This window comes from Rattus norvegicus, chromosome 13 (assembly GCF_036323735.1).
Source record: "Rattus norvegicus strain BN/NHsdMcwi chromosome 13, GRCr8, whole genome shotgun sequence".
Classification (NCBI taxonomy): Eukaryota; Metazoa; Chordata; class Mammalia; order Rodentia; family Muridae; genus Rattus; species Rattus norvegicus.
In genome coordinates, this window is record NC_086031.1 from 70,767,739 (window position 1) to 70,795,516 (window position 27,778).

The 27,778-nt window shown below is 42.2% G+C and overlaps 2 protein-coding genes across 11 annotated transcripts in view; one reads left to right on the plus strand and one right to left on the minus strand.

Annotated features, from left to right (window-relative positions):
- Positions 1–8,644, minus strand: part of Tor1aip1 (torsin 1A interacting protein 1) — a 29,442-nt gene extending 20,798 nt beyond the window's left edge. The window contains exons 1-3 of one of the 4 annotated variants that reach the window (NM_145092.2): positions 7,714–8,385; positions 5,925–5,999; positions 4,000–4,059 (exon numbers count right to left, since the gene is read on the minus strand). In NM_145092.2, coding sequence (NP_659560.2) covers positions 4,000–4,059; positions 5,925–5,999; positions 7,714–8,197 — 619 coding nt within the window. In that variant the 5' untranslated portion in view covers positions 8,198–8,385. Of the gene's footprint in view, positions 1–3,999; positions 4,060–5,924; positions 6,000–6,666; positions 6,823–6,891; positions 7,265–7,713 lie in introns of those variants that run through there. The other 3 variants (XM_039090334.2, XM_006250028.5, XM_006250027.5) reach the window with 3 other exon arrangements.
- The window catches only part of Tor1aip2 (torsin 1A interacting protein 2), a 31,312-nt gene continuing 11,278 nt past the window's right edge, over positions 7,745–27,778 (plus strand). Inside the window, exons 1-3 of one of the 7 annotated variants that reach the window (NM_001165896.1) lie at positions 12,532–12,629; positions 12,703–12,762; positions 21,956–24,146. In NM_001165896.1, the coding sequence (NP_001159368.1) occupies positions 22,541–22,936 (396 nt within the window). In that variant the 5' untranslated portion in view covers positions 12,532–12,629; positions 12,703–12,762; positions 21,956–22,540 and the 3' untranslated portion in view covers positions 22,937–24,146. 7 annotated transcript variants of the gene reach the window in all.

The window sequence follows — 27,778 nt, forward strand, 5'->3', positions numbered from 1 at the left end:
CCACCAAAAAACCCAAACACTTTGAAAAGTTTATATATGTCCGGTCCAAGGATCTTTTCTTTAATTCTACTAACATAATTAATATCCTTAAACCTTTATCAACAACATTCAAGCCTTGATTGATAATTGGTTATACAAGACTATTTTCTCATTGTTTGAAAAAAGCCAGGACTGGATTGGCATGATGGCTCAGCTGCCACCAATCACTCAAACTGAGTCCCTTTCCCATGACCTATATAGTCGAAGGAGAAAAAGGACTCCCACAAGTTGTCCTCTGACCTCTAAACACACACACACACACACACACACACACACACACACACACACACACACACACACACACGTGTACACAGTGAGCATACAATCCCTGCATGTGACTGAGAACATCATTCTACACGTTAGAATCACTGTCACCAACCAAGGAGTTGTAACTTCTGCATCACATGGTCTCTAAAATCAAAATAACGACACCTGTCCACACCTAGCAGTATTTGTCAGGCTTTTCCTTGCCTTTGCCTGCTATTCGTGTTTCAACTTTTAATCAAATGCCGTTTCCAACTTAAAACACCAAACCTCTCCACGGAGAGACTTTTCCTCCATATTTTACATAAACTTATTTTAGCACTTATAAAAAGTTACAACGATGGACTGGAGAAATGGCTCAGCAGTTAAGAGCACTGGCTGCTCTTCCAGAGGTCTTTAGTTCAATTCCCAGCACCTACATGGTGGCTCACCACTGTCTGTAATGGGGTCTGATGCCCTCTTCTGGTATGTCTGAGGACAGCGACATAAAGTTACAATGATTATTTTTTGTTTTGAGTCAGTAGCCCAGGATGGCCTCAAGCTCACAGTCCTGACCAGTCTCCTGAGTGCTGACGTTCTACTGGTTTTTACTGTTTTTTTCTTTTTCATTACCTAACGCATTCCAGAGATACAAAAAAATAAAACCTTACAGCTCTTTGTGATCCTAGCATTTATTTAGGTCAGTCATTGACACAGGAAGTGGTTAAAAAGTTTTTTCAAACATAGCAATGTAAGAAAACCAGTCTGAGACCAGTTCTTACTAATCAGAGTCGATACAAGGTTTTAAGCACGCTCTGTCTTGCATTTACTTATTTATTTTTGGAGACAGGATTGTGGGGTCTTGCTGCACTCCCACTCTTGGTCCTCTTGTGTCAACCCTCTGAAGTGCTCAGACTATAGGTGTGTGCCTGGCTCCTTTTCATCTTTATAATGGAAACTCCGAGAATACACAGCCTGAGCTGAAGAGACAGCTCAGTGATTAAGAGAACTAGCTGTGGGGTTGGGGATTTAGCTCAGTGGTAGAGCGCTTGCCTAGGAAGCGCAAGGCCCTGGGTTCGGTCCCCAGCTCCGGAAAAAAGAATTTAAAAAAAAAAAAAAAAGAGAGAGAGAGAGAACTAGCTGCTCTTTTAGAGAACCTGGTTCAGTTCCCTGCTCCTATATGGTGACTCACAACCATGCGTAACTCTAGTTCCAGGAGACCTGATGTCTCTTCTGACCTCCATGTGCATCCACACATGCTGGCAAACACTCATGCATAAAAGAAAAATAAGTCTTAAAAATGATAGGTAAAGACTTCCTGTTTGATGTCACTTTCCTATTACTCAGCTTCCTTCCTTTCTTTTCTAGACAGTCTCACTTAGTCCAAGCTGCTGGCCTAGAAGTCTGATGTAGCTCAGACTGGTTATGAATTTGTGGCAATTCTATTTCACACCTCCCCTCCCCTCCCCTCTCAAGTGCTAAGATTACAGTCAGGTCCCCATGCTAAATGAGTCATGCCCAGTTAAATAGAGAACGTAAGGAACTCACATGGAAGTTGGGCATGGTGGCAAGTATGAATTCCTAGACTCAGAAAGTAGAGTTAGCAAGATCATGATGGCTAAGATGGCTTCCATCTCCTGGTCCCCTCTCCTTCACCTTCCAAGCACTGGGACTGAGGCACAAGCCAACAGGCCCAGTTAAAGCTACAGATTTTATTGTGCTATTTTTTTCCCCATCTGAACATGTGTGTACAGGCTTGTGTGCCCATACACATGCATGTGGAGACCACAAAAGATAATGGATGTCTTCCTCTTTTGTTCTCTGCCTTATCCCATCAGACAGGGTATCTTTCTGAATCTGAATTTGTCATTTCAGCTAGGCTAGGTAGCCATGGAGCATCCAGATTCACCAGTGAGTGCTACAGGCGCTGAGGCCACACCTGTCCTTATGTAGGTGCTGGGAATTTGAACTCCACATATCATGTATGCAAAGCAATCATGAACCATATCCCTAGATCCCTAAAACCAGATCTTGAAACCTCAAGATCTACATCAAGGCAAACACTAAAAATAATTAAAATTAGGAAAAAAAGAAAGCAAAACGAAACTACGGGCACAGTTTTTATGCAAATAAAAAAAGCCCTCTCACTTTCCTCTTGACAGTATAAATTTAACAAAGGCTAAGAAAGACTACCTTACTTCAAGTACTTAAGCACTTGGGAAGTGGAGGCAAGAGGATGAACAGTTTTGGGTTACATACAGCCACAAAGCTGAGTCCAGTCACAATACATGAAACCATTTTTTAAGAAAACAAACCAAGACAATAACAACAAAAAAGGAATAAGACAAAAAACCAAGAGGGTTGAGAGGAGGTGGCCCAGTGACAAATGCTTGACAAGCATGTGTCAGGCCACGATTCAACCCTCAGAACACACAAAAGTACTTTATCATCATGCATTCTCATATGAATTCAAGTAATAAGTCTTAATTTTAGACAGAAGAAAATCTAAAGAACTACAGTAGGCCCTCATTCCAGGGACACGGACCCGAAAGCTGAGACAAGGAACAAAGCAAAGGTCTCAAGCCAACCATAGAGCACACACACTTGTGCATTTCGCTGCTAAGAATCCTTAATAAGAACCTATGATGATTAGAGGGAAACAAACCTCTTTCATTCATTTTAGTGTTTCTATTTGTTTGGTATGTTGGATCTATAAGAGAGACAGCAAGAAGATGATTAGAACCGAAATGGGAAAGCATCATGCAGCTCCTTATGGTGAGCTCTTGAGCTCTAACCATGGTAAAGGGAGCAGCTGAGGTGCAACACACCCCATAGAAGGGACCAACAGGCAGAGAGCAAAGTGAAGGAGACTGTACAGAGTGGCTTACTGGCTTTCTGTCACAGTCCTGAAACAGACTGAAGGACTTTCGAAGTTTTAGTCAAAAGGAAATGTAGCTGAGGCACATTTTATAGCTCCATGCAACAGTTTCATCTTTTGTTTGTTTTTTTTAATTAGTAATATAGTGACCAAACCAGAAAGTCCCTGACCTTCATTTGAAAGAATCATGCATGCACGGAAGCACTGTAGCACGTGAAAGAAACAATCCTTTGAAAACGATGCGGAACCTTTATACATAGACACCAATGTGGAAGGACTTCTTTGATCCATATGAAAAATGAAATGGAAATAAAAGGAGGTGCAGAGGAGTATCACAAATCCAAGATTTATGTTTAAAAAGGGAGAGGGGCAGTAGATACAGCTGTGGTAGAAAGCTTGCCCAGTGTGTGCAAGGCACTGGGTTCAAGCCTTAGCACTGTCAAAATCTCTGGAGAAATAAGCTGACACTGGTCATTTCTGATGTCAGGGCAAGGTGGAGAGAGAACAATGGATGCAGAAAGACTTCATTAGTCTCCCGCAGCTCAGGCTAGCATTAAACTCTGTGTAGCCCAAATGACCATAGTCTCTGGATCACTCCTGTCTCCAAAGTTCTAGGATTATAGTGTGCACCACCTTGCCTGGCTAAGCTTTTTTTTTTTTTTTTGGTTCTTTTTTTCGGAGCTGGGGACCGAACCCAGGGCCTTGCGATTCCTAGGCAAGCACTCTACCACTGAGCTAAATCCCCAACCCCGCCTGGCTAAGCTTTGATCCCTATGAATACGTTTACTCCAGAAGTAACACTGTATTTATAAGGAAGAGTTAACACAACGATCTCTTACCAGGTCTTGGGCTTCTTAATGGGGGTCTGCATAAGTTACTGATAGGATCTTCACTCATCACTGGTATAGGAAGAAAAAATATGTGAAATGTAAGATTTACTATGTAATCATCCTCATCTGGTCAGGAAAGTTTCACAAACTTTGATTACGATGGAAAACTAATGACAAATGTTCTCTAAGGGACAGCCTCTTGTGAACTACTAACAACAGTAAACTAGAAACCCGAAAAATGTTCATAGTAGACCTTATTGGATGACTAACAGTAAAAAACAAAACAAACAAAAAAAAAAACCTTCTACATTATTCAAGCAGGGCATGATGGTGTATTATGGGAGATAGAGGAGGAGGATCAGGAGTTTGATGTTAGATTATCTTCTACCACACAGTGGGGCTGAATATCAGTCTAGACTATGTGAGGCCCTGACCCCTTAAACACAAAACTATTAACAACCAAACTCTGGGACTAGAGACGTAGCTTCTCTTCTCCAGCCTGTACTAGGCCTGGGTTGGATCCTCAGCATGCTAAAGCAGGGTGGTATGGGGGACCAAAATATACATTATATATAATCAATTGGATTATCTCTTCCATGTGTGAAGTTGGATTTTTTTTCTCCTGACTTCACAGCATAGACAGGCTTTAGATCAGAGAACCCCTCCTGCCTTGGCTTCTCGAGTGCCAGGATCACAGGCATGTGCTATCACACGTAATTTGTGATATATTTTTAAGAGTCAACCTCCTAACAGTTAACACATACTCTTTAACTATTCAATCTTGTAAATGTCCAAGCAATGGAAAGACCAATTTTAAATGAAACACCAATGCTGGCCATGTTCATTTCAGATGTTCTGAGTTCAAAGGTATAGGGCTTTTAATAAAGCCGTTTCAACATGCTGTTTTCAGTCAAGAAAATTATGTATAAAATTTCATTTTCTCAGGCCAACAGGATGGCTCGGTAGGTAAAAGCACTTGCTGCCAAGTCTGACAACTGGAGTTCAATATCCATAAATCATGTAAGGACAGAGGAGAATCTACTTCACAAGGTTCCCTCTGAGCTCCACAAGTGAACAATAAGCATCTGCACACTCAAGGAAAACAGACTTTGAGCAACTACTAAATGTATCCTAATTCCCTGTTACAGGGTTTCTAGGACAATTTTTATTACATTTTAAACATCTCTGAAATCATATACTATACAATTAAGGCATCTTAACATGAATTACCAGGAAACTGGCCGTATCTCTTCTCTTCTAGGTGGTACAAGAAGCAACGATGTTGTCCTACCTTACGACTGATACCCTGGATTCACAGAAACACAGTACTTAGCCTGACAGAATTGAAACTCACTGTGCCAGGGTTTTACCATCGCAGAAACAACTAAGCAGAGGGCACTGTGACACAACCATGTGACACTATGAATGATTACTTGACTGAAAGTGAACATTTGGGGAAAATGAATAGGTTTCAAAAGAGACAAGCCTGCCTTTTAATTTGCTCGTCTATTACATAATTTTAGAAAAGTCTTAGATACTCTGAGCTTCAGTTTTCTCATCTACTAAGGGGACAGAAGACTCCTTGCAAGGTTCTGATGATTAACAAAGTAGCACATAGTTGAATTTACACTTAGTTTTTACCCTCCTCTGTCCTAAGAAGTACCCCCATGGCTCTATAGTGAACCGAACAGACTCACAAAACTCTTGTAATTGATTGATTTATTTATGGTTTTTCAGACAGGATTTCTCTGTAAGAGCACTGGCCATCCTGGAACTCTCTTTGTAGACCAGGCTCGCCTTGAACTTACAGAGATCTGCCTACCTCTGCCTCCCATGTGCTTGGATTAAAGTCACACCACATCCAGCTTGAGTTATGATTCTTGATGATTCTTTGGCAGGAAAAGAGAAAAACAAAAAAAACAAACTATTCTTACCTGAAGTCTCTGGTGTCCTGACAGTTTTCTTTGAGACTGTTTGGCTTGTAACAGGTTGGGAAGAAGGTTCATCCTCTATAGCAACGACAAGAGATAAAAATTCAAGTTAGATGAGCTGGGAGAGATCACAGCATAGAGTATGCATATTTAACACTAATCTATAAACAGAGATGCAAGTACTCAATTTCTCTAGGTTCAAAACTTGGGAATTAACCTAATTAGAAATCTTATTAAGATACAGTATAATGAGGTCTGGAGAAGGTTTAGTGTTTAAACCTTAAAGAGCATTTGATGCTCTTTCTGAGAACTTGAAGATTCCTGCACACCAGTCCAAAAGGCTTACAATATTCTGTAGCTTCAGCTCCAAGGGACCAAATGCCATCAGATACATGCAGCTGCAGACACACATATAAGTAAAACAAAATATAAACTAATTGTTGCTTTACAACAAAAATGTTACTTTAGAAAATTAAAAAGATGAGTTTCAGAATCAAAAAAATCAGCAGGAAAAAGAAATGTTTTAGTCCTCCAAAAATTTAGTAAAAGGTAAAATGTATTTAGGTGCAGGAGGCTCTGAGGGAAAGTCAATAAAAGGAAATATAGTTACATTGCCTCCCAGGAGACAGAACCCAAGTATCTAAATGTCCAGCAGGCATACATGCATGACAAGTTCCTTTTTTTCAAGTTTGCTATCTTAAGAGAAATTCTATTGGTATATATAAGAAATAAACTGTCTCGTTACATTCAAAAAAACGTGCACATCTCAAGCGTAGTTTAGTCTAAAGTCAACAGATCTTCAAGTGTGTCAGGATTTTAAGGGCAAGTAGGTAAATCTGCAAGCCGTTTACTGTGCTCTAAGGTGAAAATCCACTCCTCTTTAGATGTATCAGATGTCTACCATTATTACCAAGGACATCCCATTGTGAGTCTAAACCTCAGAATTTTACCTCATAATTAGGTGACTTACCTGGGGCCTACTGGAAACCACCTGTGACTCAGAGAGCAGGGAATGGGAGGGTGGCTTGAAGAAATTTGATTCATCTGTGGCTTTACCAAAACTACAGTACACACCCTGTCCGAATTTGGGGCTTCATATAAAAGAAGCTTTCCTAATAAACAGAGCCTTGTTTTGTTCCGGTACTTTCTCAGCCTTGATTTGTTTAGCTACTGAAGGTTACAGGGATGGCCTTCAATCTGGGATAAAGTATGGCAGAGACCATACTATATACTTGGAGTAATATCAACAGTCAATTCATTCAAGTTAGCTATTCCTCGTAGCGTTCGCCTAGAAAAGATCTCGTTTTCCCAATCTTGGTGAAAAAAAGAAATCGACTGGAAAGTTAACTTAAAACCAGAATTTTCAGCAGGGGACTTGGGGCCCCCGAGATTTAAAATACAAAAAAAGGAAATGGAAGTGGCTTCAGTAGAAACCTCAGAGGGGGCGGAAATGAAACAGCGCAGAGCAATTTGGAGGAGCCCTGACAATGGCCTAGTTTAGCAAAAGTCTACAAAAAAAAGAGACGTAGACACCCCCAAACTGATGCTCAGGAATGGGCAGAGCTCCCCGCCTCCGCTCGGGTCACTTCGCACCACCATCTTTCCGCGCGGATTAGCGCGTCCTTCCCTCTTGAAGGTCCGGGTGGACTCAGCCCGGGAGTGCGAGCCCAAAGGGTCAAGGAATCATCACCACTACCCTAGCGGGGCCGGACTCCACAGGGGCGCGCCTCACGCCGCGTGCGCCCGTGCCCGCCACCGCGCGCGCTCCCGAGCAGGCAGCCGAGACTGTTACCTCCGCGGTCCTCACTTAAGGACTGAGCGTCCCGTAATCCTCGCCCGCTCGTAGCCGGTGACAGCTGCTGCTGCGCCTGCTGTGAGTGCTGCTCCAGACGAGTAGACCTCCGCGTCTTCATCTCCTCGGCTTCCTGGGGTCCCCGCTGCCTCCGTTGTCGAGACCGAAGATTGTAAGCGCTTTCTCTCACTTCCTCTTTCGCAGAATCCGACCGGAACTTTTCTGGCGGGGTTCGTCTTTCCCCCGGAGACCTTTCTTTGGCCGCCCGGGGCTCGAAGTCGCCGTACACTTCTGGCGGCTCTTCTGAAAACCTCACTTCCCGTCGTCCGTGGCGCGACGGATGAGTTTCGTACGCAGGCGCGTCACTCCCGTCGCCATTTTGAGTGGCGAGCCTCCGCCTTCCCTCCCGGATGGGGGCTCTGGGTGTGACGTAGATGGCCCATCCTTCTCCCAGCCCCTCGGCCCGCCACCTCTCTCCCGCCATAGTTGTTTACGTAGCTGTTGGTCGATAGGGACGATGGACTTTCCGCGGTTCGATTCCACTGCAGGTGGTGGCGATGGCTTCGAGGAGGTTGTCACAGTGGTCAGGGAGGCAGTTGAGAGTTGCCGGCGCCACCTCCTGCGTCCTCGCTAGTGTGCCACAAACCAGCCTCTGGGCCCATGGTGTGTTTTAAGGGCTGTGGAAGAGGCAGTGCCCGAGCTGGGTCAGCTGCTGTGGGTCACTCCCGCCTCCTGGCTGGAGGCACCAAAGAGGAGGAGAAGTGGGAGGAGGACGTCTCTGTCCTTGGCCTTGAGGGAGGGGAAGGTGGGGGCGACCAGGAGGTGGTAGGACAAGTGGCCTGTTCTAATCTGTTGATGGCCAGTTGCCCACCACAGGAGGCGCTGGTCCTGGCACCCAGAGGCTCTGGGAAAGGGCAAGCTTCAGTTCTTAATCCCAAACTGTTGCGCAGTTTCCCTGCTACTTTGGCCACTCCTTTTCAAATGTCCCTGGGAGGAGAAATGATCAGATAATTTTGCATGTCATGGCGAAAATTATAGTTTCAAGGACCTTTATGAAACTGCTTTTACCCAGTTTAAATTTTTAATTCACCTATGGGCCCTTATTCCTGAACTTTTATGTGAAAGTTCTGCTCCAGCAACACTGTTGGGAAAGAAGGCTGAATGTTGCCTTAGACACAGTATGAAATGGACAGGTACCCGACTAAAGATGGCACTGTAATCTTGAGAGCCATCTTTTACTTCGATTCTGAATATGATAATCTCTACATTTTGTTTAGAGTTTCTTACATTCACAGAATACGAAAACATGATCAAAACCTTCAGTTCTGTGTACCATACTTACATGCGTGTAACGAAATTTAGACAAACTGAAGAAGAAAGGTTGGTTTACTTGTAAAGTCTTGAGTTACTACTGAGAAAAACCTACATCCAACCACATAGCGTGTCTCCTAGAAGACTTTGTATATATAAATGAATACACACCCCCCACTCCCACAAATACTGGGAACTGAACCTAGGGTCTGAAGCTTACTAAGCAAGTGCTTTACCATTAAGCTATACCCCAGCCCTAAAAGAATTGGTTTTAAGTTTTTATTTGGAAGCCACTTCTAACCAGTGGTTTTGAAAAAATTTAAAGTGTTTGCCTTTTCCAGTATTTTAAATAATGCCCTTAAACTGTTACTCAAACTTAGACAAATTTCTAGTTACTGGAATTTTCACTAATAGTCCATAAATTTGGTCAGCAACACAGAGTTAGATGACAAGTCAGGCAGGATATATCCTTTTTGGAGCTTCATTTAGCATTGTTTATTAACTACAAAGAAATATAGCCAAAGAAACTAGAGGAACCATAACAAGACAGATGCCCTCTTTTTTTAAAGACGTGTGTGTGTGTGTGTGTGTGTGTGTGTGTGTGTGTGTGTGTGTGTAAGAGAGAGAGAAGGGGAAGGGGAAAAGGGGGAAGGGGAAGGGGATGTAATATATCTCTCCTGTCCTGGAACTGTAGATCAGACTGACCTCAGGCTCACAGAGATCCGCCTACTTCCCTAAATGCTAGGATTAAAGGTTTGGGCCACCACACTTGGTCCCACTTTAAAAAAAAAAAAAAAAACTTTTAAAGGAAAAACAAAAATAAAATTCACGGTATCCTGAAAAATGTGTGACTTTTTTTTAACAAAATGCTGAAAAGAACTAATTCTTGGTAATGTCTGACTTGTGTCTTTCCCAGTAAGGCTTTCTTCGTAAAGTGCCTATTTATACAATTAACAACCACAGAAATTCTTTACTAGATGTACAGTAATGAAAGGATATAAATTTTATAGTGTTTCTATTCTAAGCTCATAATGCAGTGTGTGCAACACTCAGGACACCTGGATGCTATCTTGTAAAACTGGCTTGAAGGATACACTGACAAAGAAAGTGAAAAGGTTCTATACATAATTGGTCAATCAGAGAAAATGAGAGGTTACAAAGATTATTGGATAATTGGCATATGTTTTGTTTTGTAATTAAAAGTACTATAAAGTAGTTTTATGAGGAGCCGGCTTTTTCAAAGAAAAAATTAGAATGTTAAAAGTTTAGAGGTAGGCTGGAGACATGGCTCTGTGGTTAAGAGCACTGACTGCTCTTCCAGACGTCCTGAGTTCAATTCCCAGCAACCACATGGTGGCTCACATTCATCTGTAATGGGATCTGATGCCCTCTTCTGGTGTCTGAAGACAGCTATAGTGTACTAATATATGTAAAATAAATCTTAAAAATTTTTTCTTTTAAAGTTTAGAGGCAGTTGACTTCAGTATTAACACAGATTTGCTTAGGATTTTCCCTCTTGCCTAGGGCATAAATGTGTCATCTTAACTCCGGCAGCCGGCAGCCACACCTGGCAACTTTGCAAATACCAAACTTGGATTACTATGAGTTAATGCCAAATTCTTGTCAAACCAGATATTCTGCTGTAGGTGTTTTCCAGCATCTTTTGGGCCAGCCTTGTATGTATACTAAAAGAGGTAACATTATAGACAGTAGATTCATTTCCAGTATTATAAGAGATTTTTCTGGGCCATGAGTGTGGTGATCTGCGCTTTGAACTTAAAGCAGTTTCTTTGGGAATTAGAGAAATGTGGCAGAATGAAGAATTTTACTTAGAGATTTTGCCATATGTTAGAGAGGACAGATGCACAAAAAATGAAATTGAAGTTACTGATAAGTATTAACTGGTATGTGTAGCTAACAGTTATACCTAGAAATTCTGTGCTTTTTATATTGACTTTCTAAATTAAGCAACTTTTAAATTAAAAAGAAAATTGTGTATAACTGTTTTGCCTGCGTGTATACCAGTGTACCAAGTATGCGCCTGGTGCCAGTGGAGGCCAGAGAAGGGCATTGGATCTCCTAGAATTGGAGTTACAGACAGTTGTTAGCCAGCATGTGTGTGCTGAGAACCAAACCTCCATCCTCTGTAAGAACAGTCATTGCTCTTCAGCCGTTTTTAATGAAAGTATTTTAATGGGAAGAGCTTTTTGAAACAGGGACTAATGTAGCCTAGACTGGCCTAAACCTCCTGGTTCTCTTTCTCCAACCTCCCAAGTGCTAGGATTACAGATATATGTCACTGATGCCATGCCTGGCAAAACATTTAAAAAATCTCCTTTTAATTATTGAAAGAGCGTGGAGGGTGGCTAGAGAGAGATTGCCTAAGACTTTTTTCTTTAAAGATTTATTTATTATATATAAGTACACTGTAGCTGTCTTCAGACACACCAGAAGAGGGCATCAGATCCCATTGCAGAGAGTTGTGAGCCATCATGTGGTTGCTGGGAATTGAACTCAGGACCTCTGGAAGAGCAGTCAGTGCTCTTAACCACTGAGCCATCTCTCCAGCCTGATTACCTAAGTCTTGAGTACTTAACTGTTCTTATTGCTCCCAGCACCCATATGGTACCTCACAATAGCTTGTAACCCCAGCAGTTGGGTGATCTGATGCCCTCCACTGGCCTCCTTAAACTCTAAGAACATGGTTCACATTAACTCCCATAGATGCATGTATACACATATAAGTAAAATATTTTTTAAAAAGATAATTGATGGGCTGGAGAGATGGCACAGGCCTGTTAATTCCTGCACAGGAAAGAGGGTGCTGAGTTTAAGTCTGAGACTTAAACTAAGAGTTTAAGAGTTTTCTAAGAGTTCCTGGTAAGACTGGTCAACTTAAATCCTGTCTTACAATAAAGTAAAACTTATGGAGATATGCCCACCTCTGCCTTCTGAGTGCTGGGGACTGAAGGCTGTACCCCCAAACCCCAAAATAAGAGCTATTTTTGGTACCTAGTCTATTATTGCCTGTTAGCAGACATGCTATTTAGGTACTCACAACAACTTCACGTGGGTATGAAGCCTTGTCCCCACTGACCCACGCGCAAACTAAGTTTTAGATTAAACAATCAGTTTGAGGATAGCCTCTAGTTAGAGTAAGAGGCTGGGTTCAAAGGCGTGTCTTAGTGAGTGGTGCTTGCCACTATCTTCACTTACTGTCTCTTACTTTTCTGCCCTCGTGTGGTTTTGTAAGCTTTGTATTTCAGGTTATTATAAGGGACGAGGTGGTCAGAGTCTTGCAGCCTGTTTACATAGTCACTTCAGCCTTGAGAAATAGTGCTGGCTGTGGCTGGAAGGCTTGCACAGAAGCTTGTGCTAACGTTCTAGGAAGTCTAGTGGGAGGAGCTGGGGGAGGTGGGGCCAAAGGACTACCTATCCCAGCATTCCGCGGGCTCCTCCCTGCGGAGCTCACGTCACGTGGGCGGTACAGGCGACATTCTGCCGTGGCGGCTGGGGGTTGCAGACCAGCGCTGTGGAGCAGGAGGGACAGCCGAGTGGCGCCGCTGATCCTGACTGTCCCATATTTTAAAACCTGGCTGGAAATTGTAAGTAAGCAAAACGAAAACACAACTTTAACATTATTTTAGTGTCTGAACTACTATTTTCTCCTTTCAAAAGGTCTTTGAAAAAGGATCCCTCCCCACCCCCACCTCCCCTACGGCACAAACAGAAATCGAGGTAGGTTGGGATGGGTCTGTAATTTCCGGGAGGGTGCAGAAAACATACCTGGAATCTTTCAAGCATAAAACGAAACAAGGTGAGAGTAGATTTTTGATACGGACTGTAGATGAGAGGTAAGATTACTTAAAAGTTTTCAAATGTAAACCAGAATTCTTATTGTAAGAGTTCATTTCTCTTATTTCGCTGCGTAAGGATTCCAGTAATCTTCTAATCCTTAAAAGATAGAACAGTTAAGTTTTTCAGTTAGTAACTAGTAATGCTGAAATGGACAAACTTTGAAACTCGGAATTACTTTACTTACCTATTTATGTACTCAACTGTTTCATACCCAGCTTTTTAAAAAAAACAAAAAAACTTCTTTGAACAAAATCTTTGGTAGTCTCTACTTTGTCAGATTTTATGCTTGTTTATATAGATCCAGGGATGTTAACTTTTCTAATTAAATTTGCCTGTTTTGTTTGCCTTACCTCCCCCTCCCCCCACCGTGAAGGTAGTTTCTGTTTCTGGCCCTGGCTGGCCCCGAACTCCTGCCTCTGCCTCTGGAGCGCTGGGATCAAAGGCATGCACTACCACACCCAAGTGCCTGTCCTTAGGTTTAAAAACCGCTTATTTAAATGTATAAGAGGGTTTTGTTGGGTTTTTTGTTGTTTTTTTAAAGGCTGCGTGCAGCGAGGACCCAGGACTACCAGTTTTATATACTGTATAAGTCCTTTGCAAATAGAAAATAATTTAAGTAAAGAACTTCCGCAGTAGACAAACTAAAAATAAAAAACGTTCTAGGAAGCCTTTTGAATAGCTTAAAAAAAACAACCTGAGGTTGTGTATGAAAACTTTGAGGCCCTTAAGTAGTGTTGTTGATCTGGATGCAGAGTCCACCCCCAGATAAGGAGGTTTGTTGCAGTTATCATGTGACCTTAGCTGACTCATTTACTCTTTTTTTTTTTTTAGTAGTTTCCCTCCTAATGTAGAGGTACCACACCTAGAGCTTCTGTAATAAACAAGTAACCAGAATTTAGCTGGTCACTTGAGGAGTAGGGTTTTTGGTTAGTTTGCTTGTTTTGTGGGTTTTTTTTTTTAGTTTATTTTTCTGAGGTAGGATCTCTGTATTCTATATCCCTGGCCTCCCTGGACCCCTCTATTAAGCCAGTTTAATGTGACCTCAGAGAGCACAAGCCTCTGCCTCCTCAATAGAGAGTTGTGCCACCAGCACTTGACTGTTGTAGTTGTGCATTGCGTCCTGCACGTAGTTATTGTAAACCATCCCAAGGAACTAAAGTGCCCCTTAAATTTCTCAAGGGGAAATTGGTTTAGAGAAGCTTTGTCTGCCTTTCAGTTTCCTATTAAGCTTCAAGGCCACTATGAAAAGCACACACACACTTGGCTTTCTGCAGCCCACACCCTCGTGGGTCTGAGTTTCCAACACCCTTGTCAATTGACCTACAAGTGGTTTTCCAGTGTAGTTCTCATATTTTATCATAAGCTTTGCACAGTAAGACAAGCGTTTGTCAGTAAGGGTATCTTGAACAGTGACTGTATACGTGGACTTTGGAGTCATAACTGATCGGACTTCCGGTACTATCTGAGGATCGTAGGACTTTGGCAGATAACTACTTCTGAGCCTGTTTCCTTAGCAAAGTGGAGAACTGTAGGGTCATTTAGAATATTTAATGAAATCATTTATGTACAGAAGTAAAAACAGCTATTATTAATTGGGTTTTTTCCCCTGTATAAAATATTAGAAGGATTATATATAGAATGTGATTTTGGTAACCCAGATTGAAATGAAAAAAGTTCATCTGTAATTTTGTAACTTCTACAGGTCAAATCGTATTGCTTTTTAGTAACTCTGCTTTAGTACTTGACAAAACCAAATTTAAAATGTTAGCTTTTGCACTCTGAAGGTGTAGATAGGTCTAACAGAGCTACCTGGATTTGCCTCTTTCTATCTTGATAGAACAAAACAGCAGGGCTTTAAGTATTGCAGGTCCACTTAAGAGCGCCAGTGTTTGAGACCTTTCTGTGTGCTTCAGTAGGGCTACATGCTGCTCTCATTTAAGTGTCGTGCTGCTTTCCACCGTCTAGGTGGTGGCATTGCACTGGTTGTTACGAACAGCTGCAGCATCAAGATGGAATTCTAGTTAGCCCAGAAGCAGCCATTCGGGTTCAGGCAGAAAAGGAGATTGCCGTCGGTCAGTATTTGTAGACTTTCTGTGGATGTCGGGCCATTCTACATTCATCCTAGGGATTGACTTCAAACTTCTCTGCACAAAAGAAATGGTGTTTATGCTTTGACTATTTGGCCCACCATTTTAACATTTTATAGGGAAATAAAAGAAGAAGAAGATAAAAATACAATTTAGACTCAGGGCGTGGTGCAGATTTTTATTTTATTTTTTTAGGACGGGGTTTCTCTGTGTAGCCCTAGCTGTCCTGGAACCTGTCCATAGGTCAGGCTGGCCTCCAACTCAGAGATTCTCCTGTGTCTGCTGAGTGCTGGATTGAAGGCCTGGCCCGCCTACCCACTTCTAAGTTGTTTTCTCAAAAAGAGTAATAAGCATGGTATTTTTATAGTAAAGGGAACTAACTTTTCTTTAAAGAGAAATGTTTTCTTTAAATGTTAAACTTTGTGGGACCTGAGTTTAGATCCCAGTGTAGGAGTAAAAAGTCAGGTGTGGCTTGTAACTGCAGGCTTGCCTTGTAACCTCAGGCTAGCTCCAGATTCAGCAACTTAACCCTGTCTCAGAGGGTCATCTGGCATGAGACCCATGGGGTTTTTTTTTGTTTGTTTGTTTGTTTGTTTGTTTTTGTTTTTTTTAAGATTTATTTATTTACTTAATGTATATAAGCACACTGTAGCTGTCCTCAGACACACCCAACCCCATTACAGATGGTTGTGAGCCACCATGTGGTTGCTGGGAATTGAACTCAGGACCTTGAGAAGAACAGTCGGTGCTCTTAACTGCTGAGCCATCTCTCCAGCCCCCGACCCATGGGTTTTTAAGAGAGTCAGGTCTAATGGGTCTCAGGGATGGTGTGTCTAAATTTGTAGTTCAAACAAACTCCCAGGAAGTGGAATGATTCTTGGCTGATTAGTTGAGTATAGTAAAGAAGTGAAGGAATGGTGGTAAACTGGGTCCAGTAGCACCAACCTTTGTTACTAGCTACTTAGTAAGCTAAGAGAGCAAGATTTTAGGTTTAGGGACCACCAGAGCAACATGATGAGGTCCTGGTTTAACAACAGAAGTTATTGTCTTAATTGTTACTTTGATGGTGCCTCCCCAATAGAAGTGGATGTTCAGATCTTGGATTTTGAAAAGCTTATTGGAAGGATAGGGGTCGGCGTTGAGAAGTGCCTAATGGCCAAACTGAAACAATGTGAACCACAAAGAATGGTAGTGTGACATTTAAACCCATAAACTGTACTCAGGGGTCACTTACTGACTAGGTCAGTGATAGAGAAGGGATGAGTCACTGGTAGAAGTTGAGTGGACAGACAGCAGGCAGGTAAGAAGGAAATAGGAAGGCAAATAGTATGCAAGCATTACTAAAGTAACTGTAATGCTAGCGGGGAAAGGTAGAGGAGAGTCAGGATAGCTATGGCGTCTCAGAGCGTCTCCCCTGAGGTAATCATTAACTACAAATGAGAAAGGAATGGATGGTGGAGATAGCACACAGACCTGGTGGTCAAGGTCCATGCTCCATAAGACAGGGACAGCATGAACCTAAGTAACATGCGTGACACCTGAGGAGGACACATTGTTTCTTCAGGTTTGGTTATTCTTGAGAAAAATATCTAATTTTTTCTTTCAAATCCTGATAAAATATTACACAAACTTAGTGACAGACTTTCTCCAAACTGACACTGTTCTTCCAAATTATCAAGGTCACAAAAGACAAGGTAAGAGATTGAGGAAAAGTAAGAACTAGATGTAACGTGATCTGTTTTAAACATGAAGATTCTTTCCAAGTTCTTGAAGTTTGCTGATGCCGATTTCAGATAATCCAGCCGTTTAACATAAGATTGGAGGTTGCGAGATACTCAAACTGTAGAGTATAGGAAGGTGCCAGCTATCAGGTAAGGCTTTATCTCAGGAAGTTAGTCCTTTTATTCCCTGTTTCCCAAAGGCAGTAGGGAGAATATGAGGTCTGGGTGATTCCCTCTACAAGGGGAGCCACTTTGATCTAACAGGATCCTGTCTTGGAACCTAGAACAGAAAGGAACATTCATTAATGGGGAAACTGGTGACATTTGAATGTGACTTCATTAATAGACTTAGCAGTATTAAATTTCTTGGTTTAAATAATGGCACCTTGATACTGTATGAATTATATAAGGTAACTAGATCATTTCTGAAACTCTTCTGTAAGTTTGAAAGTATTTAAAAATAACTCTCTAGTAGTAAGCTGGTGGGACCACATAGGTAGCACACAGCCAAGGGCAGCTTGGTCTCTACATAGCTAGTTCCAGCCCAGCCAGAGCTACATAGCCTTGGAGTAGTGGGATGGATTGGGAAGGGTAGAAACAGGAAGACTGCTGACTACCAGCCTGTCCCCACCCCTATTTGAGTGAGAGACCCTATCTCATAAAGAAGTAAGACATTAATCCCAGCATCGCGAGATAGAGGTGGTCCTGGCAGCTCTGAGTTTGCAGTTCAACAAGGTTACATAAAGATGCACAAGTAATCCTGTGACCCTAGTATTCAGAAGGCTACGAGAGATTATCAGTTCAAACTTGGGTTCCATAACAAGACTCTCCAGAATAAAGTGATTATGGAAGTTGAGGTAAAAGTGGGGGTCATGACCCAGTATCACTGTGTATAATGCCAGCACTCATGAGGCTGAGGCAGGAGAGGCACCAACTGAGGCCAGGTTGTGCTACTAGGGAGATCTGGGCATTAAAAATACCACCTGAGTCAGTTATGCAGCCTAGAATTAGATTTCTCAGCAAATTCGTGGATCCTTTGTGCATCACTGTTGTCCTGTAAGTTAGCAGGAACCAGAAGTGGTGTGAGAGTCATCAAGGGATTTGGTGTGAGATGGGAAAAGATTTTCTTTTTGCACTCAGAAAAATGTCTTAACCAGAAGTATGTATAGTATCTGAACTGCTCCAGGCGTCTAGTTTCTGTTACAAAAAGTCCCTAAGAGGAGGTAATGGAGTGCTTTGCCCGCTCGCTCTCTTAAACTTCCCTTTCAAGCGTCCGAAGCCCTTGTTATCAGTTAGTGAAGCAACAATACCTGGGATATTTCAAGACTAGAGCAAGGTACCTGGATGCAGCCACCTAGTACAAATAAAGAAGTAAACAATTTTGACACCAGGTCAAGAAGCTGCCCATAAATTTGGTTTGGCGTTGCTGTTTTAAACTGAAACTATAGACAATCTGAACAGGCAGGGCAGAGTAGATCCAGCTGTGCTCATAAGGTCTAAAATAGCTCTTTATGCTTGGTCTCCCTTCCCCATGAGTGTACGAGCCACGCGCATGTGCACATGCGTGCTTGCTTGGCTGCGTGCACACTCACACCTGTTCTGTCTGTCAGTTCCTGGAGCAAAAGAGCAGTCGCAGCTGTTTCTCGCCTAGCATTTTTAGTTGTCCACTCTTGTGATGAGGAGCACGTGTGCTCAGTAGTGAGGATTATAAATCCGTACTTCCTGTCCCATCTATTAGAACTAGATGTGAAGTGGGAAGCTCTCGTCATTTTACTTTATAAACCTTAGTGAGACAGTGATGACTCTTTACTATATATAGCCTTAGAATTCCCAGGGGAAAATACTTAAAATGATAATCCCAGAAAAAAATCAAAACATTAATTGTTTTTAACTTTAAAAGTCTGTTCATTTTATTTTATGAGTGAATGTTTTACCTTTATGTCTGTCTGTACTACATTCATGTGTGGTGCCTATGGAGGTCAGAACTAGAATTCTGGAAGTTCTGGGAATGGTTTCCAGTCCTTTAAGAGCGGCAGTCCTCTTAAGCATTCAACTGTCTCTCTGGCCCCTCAAAGGTTCTTTTGTTTTTTTGTTTTTTTGTTTTTTTTTTTTATTTGTACACAATCTATAGATCAGTAGTATCAGTGGCGGATTTGGAGTCGGGGCATGGTGGCACACATTTTAATCTTGGTGCTTATGAGGCACAGGCAGGGGGATGTCTGTTAATGTGGGTAGCTTTAGGTCAGTCAGGCTATACAGTGAGACCTTGTCTCAAAAACAAACCAGCAAACAAGTAAAGCAGATAGGTGTTAGGAATGTAGCTCAGCTGGTAGAGTGCCCACCTAGCGTGAATACATTATGGGTTCTTCCCTCAGTACCACATACAATTAGAGGTGGTGGATATGCCTATAGTCCTGCCATTCCTGAAGGCCAACATAGAGGAACAGAAGGTCAAAGCTATATTGAGTTTGAGGCCAAAGTGAGCTGCTATATGAGATGACTTAGTGGTGTTAGAATGCTGGCTGCTCTTCCAGAGGACCCAGGTTCTAGTCCCAGCACCCTTGTGGTATCTCACAAATGTCTGCAATCAGTCAGTTTCAGAGAATCTGGTACTCTCTTCTTAACTCTGTGGGCACCAGGAGTGCACTACACATAAATTTACACACATAAAATCTCAAGGAACAGGTAGATTTGGGAATTTCATACTAACATTTATTAATGAGAATGAGACAGGATCAGAATAGTTAAATTATTTACTGCCTGGAAAGTTCACTCCAGAGGGTTGAAGTAGAATTCAGTTTTTTGGTTAGGGCTGGTTAGAATTTGCAGTCCTAAGTGCTCAAACAACAAAAACCAGAACAGATCTTTGTCTTATATACACACTATATGTTCGGGTTACATGGAAGCTTTTTGAGCTTTAGTTTTGGCCCACTGTGTTTGATCAGTCATTTTGTTTAGAAATGCGAGGTGTGCCGGCTTTGTCTATATACCTTACTAAATGTCCTGTGACATCTGCGTGGCTCTTTTTAAATCCATTTAAAAGTCAGGAAGCCTTCACATCTATAACACTGATTCCAATCTGTACTCGGGAAGTGTAGACGATTATTTTCCTTGTATGTGTAGTAGTCGACATTGGGCCTCACGCAAGGCAGTGTTTTACTGTGTTTCCATGAAGACACGTGTCCTTAGAATTTTGTAAGAGAAGAAACCGTACATACTCTCTATAGGCCCCCTCCTTTCATCTTTATTCTGCTTTTAGATAAGGAGGGACTCACTGTGGCACCTAGGCTGTCCTGCCTCTGTCTCTGAGGACTGGGCTCCTCTGTATCACAGCTTTGATACCTACTTTGCTTCTGAGCAGTGTCCCTGCCTCTTGTCCTCTGTATAAAGGCTAGTTTTGCCTGTTTTTCTCTCTTACTGCTGTTTCTGCTATTTTGAGTTATAAAGTAACGAACAGAGATACCGTAAGCCATTAGTATTTATGATAAGAGAATGGTTTTCTCCACCAAGTTACAAGAAGAAAAAGTGGTCTCAGTGGTCAAGCACTTGCTTAGCACATATGAGGCCCTGTATTCAACTCCTCTGTGGGGTAATAGAGAAGAGATTGTATTAAACGCCACATTTTGGACTTCCTGTTTGTCAGTGTGTTTGTTCTGTGGCAGGACGGACGTTTAGCCTTCAGTCTGCCCATACACTGGGCTACCATGGAGGCTTTAGTTCCACCTTTAAAGCGCTTGTGAGAGTCTCTCATGAATATATTCCTAAAGGTACAAGCAGGTTAATTTGCCGAGTTGTCCTGTTCATTTATACTCCTGTCATTAGAGTACAGGCATTCAGACTCTCCTTTATTTGCACGTACTTTCTGAAGACTGGCAAGATGGCTGAAGGGGTAAAGGAGCTTGATGCCAGGCCTAACAGCCTCCTTGGGATTCACATCCTAGTCCTCTAACCTCCGCATGTGTGCTGTGGCATGTCCACATCCACATCCATACACAAAACAAATAAGATAGAAGAATATGTCACAGAGATACTCGTGAGAGGGGACGAAATCCGTGTAGTAAGGAAAGCACAAAAATGCTGGCTGCTTATGCTCTGGTGACAACACAGCAGCAGCAAACCCAGCCAAGTTGTATGTAGTTTCTGGGGAAATAAGCCCAGAAAGGTTCAGGTCGAAGAGATGAAGTAGTATCGAGGGAGTCCTGAGAGTCTCATGATTGACATAAGGCTATGGGCTTGATCCTGAGGCTTTGAAATAATGGTAGTGAAGTTGCCAGTGTTGGGATCAGGTCTTTCCATGAGCATTTTTTGGCTCCCTCTTCATTCCTGATCTATCAGATCTATCATTGTAAGTATAAAGAATGAATGAGAGGCTGGTGATGGGTGGTGGTTGGATATCTGGAGCTCTCTTTTGATTCACGCTGTAATAGTCTGAAGGGTCAGAATGGCTTGTCTAAATGAGCAACAGTGAATTATTTGGTTTTATGTATATGAGTAGTACACTGTAGCTGTCTTCAGACACACCAGAAGAGGGTGTCACATCTCATTACAGGTGGTTGTGAGCCACCACGTGGTTGCTGGGAATTGAACTCAGGACCTCTGGAAGAGCAGACAGTGCTCTTAACCTCTGAGCCATCTCTTCAGGCCCGTGCATCCATCTCTTGATCCCTGTGCCCTTGCCTACCTTGTGTGTTGCATCCAGGATCTTGAGAATGGCTTAGGTCTATTACTCATTCAGGGTTTTACGTGTCATCTCAAAATGGCAATGTGTGTCAGCCTGTATGATAAATTCAACTGTGAGACTTGCCCCTTTTTTCAGCTTTTAAAAGAATTTTTAACTTCTTATGGTTAGCTGCTTAAAAATGCTGTCTAATAATTTGCTAAGATTTTTCCTGGTTGGTTGAAGCCTGTGTTGGAAAGGCTGTCACAGTTAAGGCTGCCCTCATGTTATAAAAGGACACCATACGGTGCCTATTTCACAGAAGTGATAAACAGATCATTCATTCCCAAATACAGAGGTAGAGAAAACAAAACAAAAAACAAAATCACACTAACCCTCAGATAAATCCTAAGTCAGTCAAAACCCATCCTGGTGTCCAGAATTAACTTCTAAATAGCTTGGCATAGTTTGACCTAAATTAAGCTGTGGGGAACCCCATAAGACTATTGTCATCTACCTTGACTGTTGCACATATTCCCGAATGCATGTTTGTAATGCTGTGAGCAAGTGCAAAGCCCATGAGTCGTCTGAAGTTTTATCATTTACAGGTGTGACGCATTCCCAGACCGTCCCCCAAACTCAACACCAGCAACTTCTCTGTGACTGGGTCCAGATAAAGGTCCTTTCAAGACTGACGTCACTGGATCTACTCCACCAGGTCTTCCTGACCCTACTGTATCACTGTAGTGTTTCTGGCGAGACTGCCCGCACCAACAGAAGACTCACCGGATCCACCAGCACATCTTTCACCAGCAAGCATCTTACCAGCAGAGCACAGCCTCTGTATGATTCTGCCTCCAGCTGACACTGACAGGAAAAGGCATCCGGCTTGGATTAGAGGCCTGGCTTTCTTTAGAAGGAGCTATTCTGTGATCTGTGCTGCTAGTAAGTGACTGACGTGTTGTAGACTGGACTGGTCCCTGAGTACAGAGACTGAGTTGCAATTGAGTGAAGAATAAACAAGATCTGGAAGAACAGCACTAAGGTGCAAGCCAGGTTCAGCAGTCCAGTATTGCTGCACTGACAAGTGGCTAAAGGAAACTGTAACGGGACTGATTGTCGCTTACTGCTTTCCTCTCTGTCATTGTTGCTTTTTGTTGTTCCATTGCTTTGTGTTGTCTTTCTAAGCCCAGATGTTCTCTGATAATTCACACTGCCCTGATTGTGGGCAGCAGTGGTTCCCTAGTTTAGAACTAGGCCACTGGTTGTACCAAACTGAACTTGTTGAAAATGAATGTTACCAAGTGTTCTTAGACCGTATTAACAGGGCTGATTATTGCCCTGAATGTTACCCTGACAATCCTGCTAACAGAAGCCTTGTTCTGCCTTGGTCTTTCCCACTTGAGTGGGCACCTCAGAATCTCACCAGGTGGACCTTTGAGAAAGCTTGCCATCCATTTCTTCTGGGCCCTCCACTGGTTAGAAAAAAGATACATGACTCCAGGGTAGCTGGGTTTAATCCTGCGTTACAGTTAATCTTGAGCAGAACAGACAAAACCTTAAACAAGAAACTTGGCCAAAGCAAGTGACTTCTGTAACAGAATCATGGAGACTCTCAAGGGCTTTGTGTTCATAGCCTAGTGGAGGAGAAGAATTAACTTGTTTCTGTTTTCCTTCTCTTTTTCTTTCTTAATTTTTTTTAAGGTGCTGGGGATTGGATCTGGGTGCCTTGTGCATGCTAGGCAAGTGCCCTTCCACTGAGTTAAAACCAAGGCTCCCCTTTCTAAGGCTGACTCAGACTGCTGTCACTACTCTGTCAACTGCTTCAATCGTTGGGTCTGCTTCTGTGGTCTATGCATATTTTAGCATAAATTTAGTTGAAATGGCAGCCAGTGTATTTACCTAGACCCACACTAACCTATAGCCCCTATAAATGCTTTAGAACTACCTGGCCCCTCCTGAAAATTGCCACAGCCTAAGTATTGACAAGATAATGTGGTCCTAGCAGGGAGGCCCCATGGTGTATGCCTCATTAAGTGTTTTTCTATCAGTACCTGTTATGAGAACATGTTCTTGTAGCTGGATTCTAGATTATTCTAATAAATTTTAATACACTACATTGTTCTAATTTTCTCTAATATATTGATCAATAATGAGAGATGTGTGTATGTACATGTAAATTTTTTTTCATATAGATAACCATTCTTTGACACTGTTTTATCCTCAGTGTAAGTATTACAGTGTTGATAACTGGTCCTGTCACATACTATTTGGCAATACCTACACAGGTTGCAAAAGATGTGTTAATGCTACCAGTTTACAATTATTCGTCTCTATATAACCAAAGACTGTCTTGTCTTGTGGTGACGGAACTCAATGGCCTCCCATGGAAGGGGAATTTATAACAGATGATAAAGCTTGACTCCATATAATTGAAGAATAATTTAGACCTAGTGGATGCTCTGTCTTAAACATAAGAATGTGCTGTTGAACCTCAGCCACATTCTAGGATTCATTTGGAGTTAAGCAGCTTAGACGAAGCCCCTGGAAACATCCAAGAAGCCACTGAACATTTTAAAATTCCAGGTGAGCCAGTGCCTGTGTAGAAGCAGAAATGTCAAGGACCCGGGTTCTTCTCTTTCCTCTCTGGGGTCTTTATAGTCTCTGTTCTCGTGACAGTTTTTAAATGGGTTCAGTATGGTTTGTTGTGCCAGATATTTCCATTGCAACCAGAAGCAGGGGGCACCTGGCTTGCTTTCTTACACGTCTTAATTTGGAAATAAAATCTTCTTAAAGCGACTCGGCAGATTATTTTTTTAAATGTCATTAGCAGGTACTGGTTCATACGCTAGTGTGAGAAGAGTGGCCTTGCCCTGATATGGCACATCACCTCCGCTGATAAAACTGAGATCCCTAAAGTGGGGAAGTGGAGGGCTGGTTGTTGATATGCAACGAATCTTGCTTTCCACCCGTGAAACCTGGCTTTTGTTTCTATAAAGGATGGAGTCTAGTGAGCCACTGCTATGTCTGTCATGGTGGAGGTTCTCTCTTGGTATAAAAAGTGTGAAGTTAGTTGTTGATTGGCAATGAGGTACTTATTCCCTTACTGTTTATCCTAAAACATACTTTTTAGAGGCAAGCACTATTGCCTCCTCATTTTTTAGTTATTAATAATGTCTATGCCTCAAGGACACAATGCTAAGATTTACCTATATGAGATTTAAATATTAGCAAAATAGAAACCAAACTTTTAACCAACTAGATTCAGAGAATTTATACCATTGAGTTCTTGAAACAAACAGTGACTAACAGTACTTGTAAGTTAAATCTGTTAGTCGGGAGAATTCTGTGGGTTAGTATGTGGACCCTACATGGAGACTTCATTAGTACACTTGGCTTAAAAGGACGGGAGACTGGTGAGCTCTCATAACGCTGTAAGGGCAAGTTGAGCAATTCACCGGAACTGTCCTGACCTCTGCAGCACTTCCGGGTTATAACATTGTGTAACAGCATGAGTATATGAGCCAGAGAAAGGACTGAAGAAGTAGTCATTTTTAGTATGAATATTCATATGTGACATTGCACACGCAGAGTAGTATCAACAGCTTGTGGAGGAGCTACACTGAGCAGAAAGGAAAGCTTGAAGCTTTTGGTAGCCAAGGTCTTTGGAGTTTTGTTTGTCTTGTTTTTAAGTATTAGATTAGGACTTTATAGTAAATGTGAATAATGGATTTTAAAATATGATTTGGTTAAATTCTAATGATTAAAATCAAAATCATCTGAGATACTCTGTTCCAGCTGTATGTGTTACAGTCTCCATAGTGTGAAGAGTTGATTAAAATATACATCATAGTAACATCTAATGACATCACTTCCTACTAAAATACACATCATAGTAACATATCTAATGACCATCACTTCCTATTTTCTGGCAGATTTGGGAATAGAAACATTGGGGCAGACTGGAAGAAAATACTTTCCCCAGGGAGACTGCTCTTATGGGATGTGGGTGACTGAGATTATACTGTCCAGGTTACAGGGAAAGGACCCTCAGCCAAGAAATACGGTAATCTCAGGCCATAGCCTTCAAAGAACACGACAGCCTATATATCATGGCTGGCTAAAACAATTAAGTCCGAAAACTACCCTTTTCCTCTTGAGACAGGATCTCTAGGGACCAGACTGGTCTTGAATTCACCGAGAGCTGCCTGCCTCTGCCTCCCAAGTGCTGGGATTAAAGGCATGCGCCACTAAGCCCGTAAAAACTGCTTTTGTGAGAGAGAGAATAGCTCTTCAGCTTCTGGGTTCCATTGTGATTTGGATATTATTAAATGGCCTGGGCATTTTAATGGACTTCAAGTATGTGACAGTGATAGTGCCTGCCTCAGACTGTCGTGCACTTGACCATCACGGGACACACAAAGTTCAGGACAATGAGGCAGAAAATAGAGAAAAGGGCCAAATCATAGCCAGTTAGAACTCGATGCTTCAATTGTCAAAACTTAAATCTGATGGCAGGACAAGATTGATCTTGGGCGGCAAGACTGAATAGTAAGCCGTGTTGTCTCGGGTATGAAGCTTGAGCAACCTGAGAGACAGGTGACCCAAGATTGATACAAAGATCTTTTGGATCTTAACTGTTAAGTATGAATGTGATAGAAATTGGTGTTACCAGAGACTTTCTACAAGGTTGAAATAAACATTTTGGAAACTGTTACAGATCTGAGCTGGGCATGGTGGCCCAGGCCTTTAATCCCAGCACCCAGGAGGCAGAGGCAGGTATAATTCTTTGGTCTACATCGTAAGCTCCATGCCATCCAGCCACCTTGTCTTGGGGGTGGGTTAGAGGGGTGTTAAATCTGCTGATTTACTCAGACTCTGTATTAGAGTCCCAGTCCAAACCAAGATCACTGTACCAGGGTCAGGGACCTTTGCAGTGTTTGCTGGGGCTCTTTTTGGTTTATTGGGGTTTCTTTAGGGTGATGGTTAAAACATCGGGTGCCATAGGCAGACTGCCTGACCTCAGATCCTGACTGCCTTTAGTTGTGTGTTCTAGAGCAAGGTTCTTAACCTGCATCTTGGTTTGGAAAGTTAAGAATTACAATAGTTTCGACTTTGTTCAGTGTTGAAAAGATCGAGTTATGTGTTTGGCTCCTGGCACGAAGAAGGCACTCTTAATGATCAAAAACAGCATTCGATAAATAGTGACAATCACACTTGTTAGATATGCTGTGTTCTCAGGATGCTAGAGCAGGAAGGCAAATTGTTTCATGTCCAAGGTAGCATGTTTTTTACCCGTTCTGTTGAGAGCCTTATTATCAGGGCCCACTGCTATCCACTTGAGATGATGTCATTCGTGTCTAAACTTCTATCCAGTAGGGGCTCATGGTCTTTTGCTCTCTTTATACTGAATTTTATTCCCAACCCCATGGTCTTTGCGTCCTGGTACCTAGCCCTTCCCTTCTGTTCCTATCTTCTCCAAATCTGTCTTTCCTTGGTTTCCATAGGTCCCTTTGGCAACACCAGAGACTTGTAGAACATGAAGGATGAGCATGGTCCAGCAAGGCCCTGTGAGTCCTGGTTTTCCTCCACACAGGGAGTTTCTCCGTCATCTTTCCAGCTTGTTACAGAATGTGCAGGCAGCTGTGCTTGAAGCTTCTGGGGTAGAAGTTCACCCCATGTGCTCTTAGGGCCTTATGGATACAAAATATATTTCATTATTTTTGTCGTGTGTGTGTGTGTGTGTGTGTGTGTGTGTGTGTGTGTGTGTGTGTGTGTGTGTGTGTATACCCATGCACTGTGGTGGCTAGCAGAGAAAATCAGTTGTTTTTCTTCATCAGTCTTCATTTACTGTTTTGACTAAGCCAGCTGATCAGCAGGCTTCCATTCTGTCACCCAACCTTGGGGATTTGAACTCAGGTCAACTTGTTCTCACCCATTACAACATCTCCCTTACTTACTATTTGTTTCTGAAAATTACTAATTACCTTAAACACAGAGAAAATGCCAGGACATAAACATTTGTATGTCCCAATCTGAAAGACATTTTGTCTTAACATTTGTCTTAACATTTTGTCCCATTTGCCAGAAAAATGTAAACTCCCATTTAGTATAGTTTCCATGAGTGGAGAGTGACTCTTAAAATTGTAACCAGTTCCACACCCTGAAGAAGATCAAGCAGAATGATCAGGGTTACAGGATCAGGATTAAAGTGGACATGATCCTGAGAGACTTGAGCCAAGTTTTACTTAAGTAGAAAAATGAATTACTATGGGACACTAAAAACCAACATTTCACAATTGAACTTGGAAGAAGTTCACTAAAATTAAATATGCTCGTACCAGTTGGGAGACATTCTATGCTTTGTGGGGAGAATACCATCAAATACCTTTTGTGGACAGTTACGTCTCCCAACAGCACATTTTGATCAC